Source organism: Herpailurus yagouaroundi, unplaced genomic scaffold (genome assembly GCF_014898765.1).
Source record: "Herpailurus yagouaroundi ecotype Mexico unplaced genomic scaffold, PumYag 194, whole genome shotgun sequence".
NCBI lineage: Eukaryota > Metazoa > Chordata > Mammalia > Carnivora > Felidae > Herpailurus > Herpailurus yagouaroundi.
The window spans coordinates 5,095,808-5,104,623 of record NW_024412425.1 but is presented as its reverse complement, the minus strand read 5'-3'; the positions used below and the strand labels follow the sequence as shown (position 1 = coordinate 5,104,623).

Below are 8,816 nucleotides of genomic sequence, written 5' to 3'. Positions count from 1 at the left end.
CACCGCTTTGCATTTCTTCGATTAAATTTTAATACGTTTATTGATCATACTGTTCATCTTCTTTGTGAGTGCCTGTTCACATTCTTGACCTGTATTTGCTGTTTAAAAGACACTTGCTTTCTTGTTAATTTGTAAGAGCTTCTTACATACAGGGGCATCTATTTTTTAACCTGTAAGTAAGCCTTGGCTGGGAATTCAAACCCCAGGCCAAAAGGTGGCCCGTAGGTTTCTTAAGCCGGATAGCGGTTCCGCGCGCGTCTGTGAAAACACGACCCGGCTGGAGCATCACTGCAGGTGCGAGAGAGAGATACCTCCTGGCGCAAAGCCGAGCCTTGACCTACGCGGTGCGCTCCACAGGTCCCGGGCGTCGCCCGCTCGGCGCCAAATGACGGCCGCACTGCGCATGAACGGAAGCTGGGTCGCCCTTCCCCCACCTGCTTCCGGCCGCGGCTCATTTCTCGCGCCTCCGCCTCCGCCGCGGCTCGTGGTCGTCCCGCCATGGCACTGTCGCGGGGACTGCCCCGGGAGCTGGCCGAGGCCGTGGCCGGGGGCCGGGTGCTGGTGGTGGGAGCGGGCGGCATCGGCTGCGAGCTTCTCAAGAACCTCGTGCTCACTGGCTTCTCCCACATCGACCTGGTGAGGGCCAGGAGTGCGCGCGGGCTGAATGGCGGGCCGTGTTGCCGGGGCCGGGGGGCTCGGGCTCCGGAGGTCGGGACCAGAGTTGGAGGGGGCGGGGCGGCAGCAGGCCTGGAAACCCCGGGGTCGTGGCTGCCTGCAGAGAGGGCGCTGCTCGGCGGGGCCAGAGCGGGCCTCGCTGCACTCCTGGCCGGCTCGGGACGCCACAGAGGCCGCGCGGGCCGGGGTCTTCCTGGCGTCTCGCGGTGCGGCCGCCCCTGCCTCCTTGGCAGCGCGAATTTGTGGCGGCTCTAGGCTGTGGAGGAGGTCTCGTGTCTTTTCGCTTCAGGGCAGTTCCTCAGCTTTAAGGGGAGGCAGGAGGTGATTGTTTCAGTCTCTCGTGGAGGTTGTGACTGTTCAGTTGGGAGGTCTCCCTTAACTCAAATACTGGTCCAGAGCAGAGGGTGCAGTAATAGGAGCCAGTACATACTGAGCGCTTGTCCCGAGACCGGCGATGTTCTGAGCGGGTAATTTGCATTAACGCATCTAATCTGCGCTACCGCCGTAAGGTTGCAGACGCAGTTTTCATCCCCCCCCCCCCCCCTTTTTTATTTTAAACAGATGAGACGAAAAGTGAGATCTAGGAGGGTTTTAGTAAATTACCTTGAATCAGGAAGCAAGTGGCAGGACTCCTTTGGGGCTCTCACCCCTCTGTTCTGGGTGCAGTCTGTGTGACTGTCATTGTTATCTTCATAGATACGTTAGCTTGTATCACTGAAGATACTAGGATTTTAACTTTTGCATTGATGTACAGTGGCTGTAATTTTATTTTTATTTTTGGCTGTAATTTTAAATTATTTTTATTAATGTAAACTTTTTGGAGATTGGCGATGTTACGTGGAGCTTGGATGTCAGTTTAAAGTGTCTTAAAGTGTAGTGGAAACACGGAATGGAAAAAAAGTAAATATGGCAGACTGAACCATGAAATGAGGGGCGGGGGAAGAATTTACACATCTTTCCTTTGGCTGTTACAAAGTTCTGTAACACAGTTCTGTACCACCATCCAGTTCTGTACCACAAATCCAAATATGATTGTGCTTCAGCTGGTACCTATTGCTGCATGTTTAAAAGACCCGTTTTGTGGGGCGCCTGGGTGGCTCACTCTGTTGGGCATGTGACTTGGGCTCAGGTCATGATTTCCCAACTCCGTGGGTTTGAGCCCCGGGTTGGTCTCTCTGTGCTGAGCCCTGGGATCCTGGAGCCTGCTTCCTAGTCTCTCTCCTTCTCTGTCTGCCCCTCCCCCTCCTCCCCCCCCGCCCCGCCCGCGCGCGCTTTCTTTCTCCCAAAAATAAATAAACATTAAAAAAATTTAAAGGAACTGTCTTGTAATAGACAAGACAGTGAATTGGGCACCTGAACAATAAATGCTGATCCTTTTCTATTTAATTTAATCAAAAAATTTAATGTTTATTATTTTTGAGAGAGAGAGTGTGAGCGGGAGAGGAGCAGAGAGAGAGGGAGAGACAGAATCCAAAGCGGGCTCCAGGCTCTTGAGTGGTCAGCGCAGAGCTGGACTTGGGGCTTGAACTTACAGACCATGAGATCATGACCTGAGTGAGGCGAAGTGGGCAGTGGGCGCTTAACTGAGCCACCCAGGTGCCCCTATTTGATTTAATTTCTATAATAAATTTAGAAAGTACAAATAGAAAATGTTTAGACGGTTATATATGATTTTCAGAAATTATAACCAAAGCTGTTAAGATGTTTCACAATTAGAATGTTTGATGACTCTTAATATAAATTTATAGAAAGTCTTTAGTCATTCTTTCTTTCTTTATTTATTTATTGTTTTTGAGAGACAGAGAACAAGAGCGGGAGGGACCAAGGGAGAAGGGGTCAGAGGATCCAGAGCCTGCTCCCTGCTGACAACAGCCAGCTTGATGTGGGGTTTGATGTGGGGCTCAGTGTGGGGCTCGATGTGGGACTGAACTCAGGAACTGTGAGATCATGACCTGAGCCAAAGTCAGACACCCAACCGACTGAGCCACCCAGGCGCCCCTCTTGTGTTTATTTTTAAGCAGCAATTAGATAAAAGTTAAAATGTGACACTTTTTTCAACCTTGTGTGGTGTTTCCTTTCATAGCCCTTAGGTGAGAATTGTAAATGGAGTTGTGTGTGGGGGAAGACTTTTGAACTAAAGTAACAAAAACGCAGTAAATCTGCTAAGTGTCATTTAAGAAAAACGGGTCACAGTTAAATCTGATTTATTTGATTTGAAAGAGTAATTAAAGAAATGAATTATATTTATTTTAATAAACCCATTATGATTTTATGCCATCTAAGGAATTTCCAAACATTTGCCAAGATGGTTAAAAAAAATGCATCCTTTCTAAAATATTTTTGAGAAAGTTATCTCTGAAATTAAATCTTGATTTTTTTTTTCATATGTGTTAAAGTATTTTTATCAGTTTAACAATTTTGGTATTACTGGGGAAAGCATTTCCTCTGCTAATGTAGCAAATAGCAAAAGTTTTGGGTTATGGGTGCTGAGGATAGTGATATTGCTCACACACACCAGAAAATTTGTGATTTATCTGGAGTTTATGCACTTGTAGATTGATCTGGATACTATCGACGTCAGCAACCTCAACAGGCAGTTTTTGTTTCAAAAGAAACATGTTGGAAGATCAAAGGCCCAGGTAACTTTACTTTTCTTATACCATTTCTGTTCATTTATATTTTTGCACTTTGATGGATCTTCTCTTTATGGTATCAGATTAACTGGGACTCTTCAGTGGGAGGGAGAATATAGGGGACGGCACCTAAGAGTACATCCTCCCGTTTTGATCCTCTAAGGCTATGCTGTCCTCAATCGTGTAAAGGGTGTCCCCTTCATATTTAAATTTCTGATTGTTTGCTTAGGATGAGCTTTGTTCTGTGTTCCTGCAGATTGGCTTCTCCTGTATTTGAGGGCTAGAGAACCTACAGCCCATGCTCTTGTCCCTTTTAGAAAAAGACAACCTCCCTGAGGTTCTAGCCACCTTGACCTTTCTTTAGTTCCTTGAATGTTCCATCTTGACTCAAGGTCTTAAAACATCTTTTTACTTTGCTTTTTCTCCCAACGCTTTTGGCAAACTCCCACTCTTACCTCCTTTTCAGTTTTCAAATTTTGGCTTCCTTCTCTAGTGATAAGCTCTGAATAAACCTCTTAGACTAAGATCTTCCTCTCACAACTTCTACTTTTTTTTTTTTTTTTAAAGATTCTTTGAATATATTTAAGTAATTGCTACATCTAACGTGGGGCTTGCACTCACAACCCGAGATCAAGAGTTGCATGTTCTTCCTTGCAACAGAGCCAGCCAGGCACCCCACAACTTCTACTTTTTCTGTGTATCATTTATCATTGTTTGTAATTTTGTTTATCTACACTGATTAGTGTCCCTTTGGCTTACCAAATGCTTCATAGAGATCCTGGTAAATAGAAGATACTAAATACTTGTTGAATGAATGAATGGGTTAACACCTAGTTACTGCATTTTATATTTTTGCTGAAGTTTACCATTCATGTAGATGTATATATGGGAAAGGGCCGGCTCTCCTGTTATTTTTATTAAAATGTGTATAGCTTAATGTTAATGAAATTTTGTCACATTTTTATATTCCTTTAGTTTATAATATATTAAATTTATATGCTTATATTTAATATATTATGTAAGTAGGTGAAATAACAGTATTGTTTGCCATAAATAAATTTGAAATGCAGAGAGAAATGTTGTAGCAATCAATTTAGTAATTGAGTGTTGTTTGTTTTTCCAGGTTGCTAAAGAAAGTGTACTGCAGTTTTACCCGAAAGCTAATATCATAGCCTACCATGACAGCATCATGAAGTATGTTCTAATTATTATGTTGCAGAATTGAGTTTGTTGTGAGTTAAACTTTCAAAGTATATGGTATTTTTATTAGCTACATGAGCTTGAGGTCATTCTGCTTTTTAAGAATTTTTTTTTTTTATCTTAACTATAAAGAACAAACTGATGGTTATCAGAGGGAAGGTGCAGGGGGTGGAGTGGGGGTGGGTTAAATAGATGAAGGGTATTAAGGAGGGCACTTATGATGAGCGCCTGGTATTGTATGTAAGTGTTGAGTCCCTAAATAGCTAGTATAACACTGAATGTTAACTAACTGAAATTTAAATAATAATTTTGTAAAAAAAATTTTCTAGAAAAATTAAAATGTGGTAGCTTGTACTCACATAATAAGTTGTGTTTTTTAAGTTTATATGATTTCAGGGAGTTAGATAAGAGGTAAGATATTTTAATACTTTAAATGAGTTACTTTTTAAATGAGTTACTTTTTAATGAGAGTTTTTTAAATGAGTTACTTTTTAATGAGAAACTTATAAAGGGCCTTTATTTTTGTTTTAAATAAAGATATAGTAAATTATGAAAAATCCTTATATAATGATCCAGACTTTTCTAAGTATATTGCTCTCATTCTGATTGATTTCATCTGTGGTCTTCAGTTTCAAAGGTTGCTTCCCAAAATATTTATTTTGACTATGACTTCTATAATATAACACTAGGAATTGTGAAGAGGTCATAGTTTTCACAGTACATAAATATTCTCTGCTCTCCATGAATATATAACTATGGAAGTGTTGGGGCAAAGGAATCCTGGATCTAAATTATCCTTTATGTATAGCTGTTGTCTGGCTTACAAGTAAATGGTATTAAAAGTAATAACTTCTCATTTGAGGTATGGAATTAGAGAAAGTCTTACACTTTCTCCGGAAATATGTATCTCCACCTTTTTTATTCTCTGGTTGTTTGCTCTGCAAGCCTTTGCCTAGCCCTATAACCCTCTTACCCGTATTGCTTTCCCAGTGCTGCTAAAAGTGGGAACCCTAGAGGCCTGAACCCTGCCTGATCCTGACCATGTGAGGTGAAGCCAGAGGCCAGGCATATCCTGGGAATGTGTTCTTTGTCTGTTCCCAGGCTGCCCAGAGAGGGCCATGGGACCTGTGAAGCCATGCCATCTTTCTGCCAGTTTGAGATCCTGCTCTTGAGCCCTGGGTAGCTGGCCAGAAAGGGTGTCTAGTCACTCACAGGGATTAGTGGGAAGTAATTTCGTTAAAATCTGCTTATGGCATTTGGAAAAAATCAAATGTATAATAGAGACCCCTCCCTAATATCAGTTATTTTTGCACCATTACTTTAATACGCTTTTTAGGACCCTGTATTATGCCGTGAAGATCATGTGTAAGGCCAGTTGTTTTGGTGACATTTGTTTTATTTTGTTTTGTAGCCCTGACTATAATGTGGAATTTTTTCGACAGTTTATATTGGTTATGAATGCTTTGGATAACAGAGGTGAGATTATTTTTAATACATTTAATTTCTAAGTATTTTCCTTCCCCTGTAACAAGGCTGTTTATACTTTTTAGTATTTTAAATATTTCCTCAGTAGTTCGAATCCAGAGAGAAGTAAGGTTAGGTTTAAAGTTTACCAGTTGGTTGTAATTTTAACTAGAACAGGCAGGAATTTAGCTATCATATACTCTGCTATTCTACCAAAAGGTGTGAAGATAGAAGTTGTTAAAACACTAAAGAGGGTGAGTACATTTGGTATGTGGGTGTGTGCTTGTTTCAGAGTATTCCATCACTGAAGCACAGTGTGACTTCCTTCATTTATATGGAGATGAAATATCAATGCCTACATCCCACCAAGACCAATTAAATCAGACTCTGAATATCATAATTTTTCAATTTCCTACGTGATTCTAAAGTGCAATCAGGGCCCTAAAACCATGGTTTTGAGAATGTGGCAACAGGTTGTCAAAGTTAGCATAGATGCCATGGATCTTGAATTATTTTAGATATGGCTGGTGCCATAAAATATCAGCCTAGATTCTATTTAGATGTACACATTTTGAACCATTGAAGCTTTTCACAGTAGGGGGTGAAGTTTCTTATAATCAAGTATTGTAGGGGCGCCTGGGTGGCGCAGTCGGTTAAGCGTCCGACTTCAGCCAGGACACGATCTCACGGTCCGTGAGTTCGAGCCCCGCGTCAGGCTCGGGGCTGATGGTTCGGAGCCTGGAGCCTGTTTCCGATTCTGTGTCTCCCTCTCTCTCTGCCCCTCCCCCGTTCATGCTCTGTCTATCTCTGTCCCAAAAATAAATTAAAAACGTTGAAAAAAAAAATTAAAAAAAATAATCAAGTATTGTATAGCCAGTCATTGTTCCACATGTAAAACAACACCAGTGGAGTGGTTTGTAACAGTTTTGAGCCAGAAATACCAAAGAAAAAACACAAAGCAGAGAAAGGGTCAGGATGACTTACTAGACTCCTCTTTACTCCCCTTGCCTTAAACTGCCTTTATAGTTCCAAGTTGATATTCCACATTCTCCATTCATTGCCATGTGTTACCTGATAATTTTATTAGAATAATAGTAAGTTAAGGACTCAGAATTCATTGAGACAATATTTTAGCCACGATTACAGCTATAGAATAGAAAGGTGACACTTTGGAATTTAAAAAGTATAGTAAGGGTGCTTTTTCTTGGAGTAAATTTGTCATATAAATTCCTTGTATTTGGAATTTTGCTAGCGAATGTCTCTTATGTAACAGTTGTATTACCCTGGTCATAGCTATAAGAAAATTGCATATAAAAATAAAAAAAATTAGTTTGGGTAAATGTCATCCTAATTAAAGGTAACTGATTTTTCCCCCCATCAACTCCTGCTAACTGGTGTTTTTCTTCTAGCTGCTCGCAACCATGTTAATAGGATGTGCCTGGCAGCTGATGTTCCTCTTATTGAGAGTGGAACTGCTGGTTATCTTGGGCAAGTAACTACCATCAAAAAGGTAAAATAAATTTTTTTTACTTCCCAAATATTTGTGATCTTATGGAGGGAAGAAGTAAACTTTGGGTTTACATGATAATGGGCTGGTTAGTACCCAAGATGTAGGGATTTTTGTACTCTGATAAAACTAGATACTGTATCAAGTAATAAAGAGTATTATAAGCAGAGATTTTTTTTTTAAACTCTGTGCTACTTTGTTTCTGTAGCTTGTATATTAAAATTACTAGACTGGTAAACATAATAAAATTGCTTTTTAAAATTCTTTGTAGCTGAGGCTACATGTCATGCTGTAGTTGATATATGATGAAACTGCCTTCTGCAAAGTTATTTTTTATCTAAAGTCTAGGTTCATAGATCTGAAGAGTACTTTGAAAAATTTTGGTGTCTTTGTGAAATATTTCAAATGTTTAGATAAAACTAGAGAATAATAGAGTAAATAAATACCTGTGCACTCAAACCCAGTTTATAAAATGCAGCATTGTGGTTTGTTGTTGTTTTTTGTTTGTTTTTGTTTTCTAGTTCTTTCAAGGAAATTAAACATAGATACATTTGAAGAATCATTTTGCAGGTTTTGAAACCAAAAGGAATTACACTTGACTTAAAATTTGCTATTTTTGTCCGTTATTTGGCAGTTTACGCATGTTGAAAATTGTGGCTCTGCTTCATTTGTTTCAGCTGATAAATACTACTCTTGGAAGCTTATTTAGTATCATTCTACAAAGACTGTTGTAAATGTCAGCGTGTGTTAAATTTTAGTTAAATCAGTAGATTCCTTCAGGATCTATTCATAGGTCAAAGCAGTAGTTCTCTTGTTTTCTGCTGTGATTTAAGGAATGGCTGCCCCCAAGAAAGCTTATTCAAAGGACACCAGAAATGGTATTATGGAGAAAACCCTGGATCTGGTGCCATTTATGTTAAAACACTATTTGCCAGTTGGGGTTCTTTTTTAGGTTTCTTGTTGAGAGAGAGAAAGTGCATGCATGAGCCAGTGGGGAAGGGACAGAGAGAGAGGATCTGAGTGGGCTCTGTGTTGACAGCAGAAAGCCTGATGTGGGGCTCCCCACATCATAGTCAGGAACATATGAGGTCATGACCTGAGCTGAAGTTAGACTGAGCCACCCAGGCTCCCCTCAAGTTTTGGTTCTTTAACCATTATTGTAAAGACATTGCTTATTGACATGATCTTAAGATATTAGTATGTATTAAGACTGAGGTTGAGAATTGCTCAATTGAGGAATATTCATCTGATGGTTTTGAAAAATTGTCTTATGTACCATAGACTTCTTCCAAGGATTCCTTATGGTGCAAGTTAAAATGTAAGCTTAACTGAATTCT

General features: G+C 40.4%; 1 protein-coding gene across 4 annotated transcripts in view; it reads left to right on the top strand.

Moving 5' to 3' along the window:
• The first annotated feature begins 446 nt into the window (after positions 1-446).
• The window catches only part of UBA2 (ubiquitin like modifier activating enzyme 2), a 40,972-nt gene continuing 32,602 nt past the window's right edge, over positions 447-8,816 (top strand). For 2 of the 4 annotated variants that reach the window (XM_040446192.1, XM_040446193.1), the window contains exons 1-5: positions 447-636; positions 3,231-3,314; positions 4,432-4,502; positions 5,920-5,984; positions 7,382-7,482. In XM_040446192.1, the coding sequence (XP_040302126.1) occupies positions 499-636; positions 3,231-3,314; positions 4,432-4,502; positions 5,920-5,984; positions 7,382-7,482 (459 nt within the window). In that variant the 5' untranslated portion in view covers positions 447-498. The remainder of the gene's footprint in view (positions 637-3,230; positions 3,315-4,431; positions 4,503-5,919; positions 5,985-7,381; positions 7,483-8,816) is intronic. The other 2 variants (XM_040446190.1, XM_040446189.1) reach the window with 1 other exon arrangement.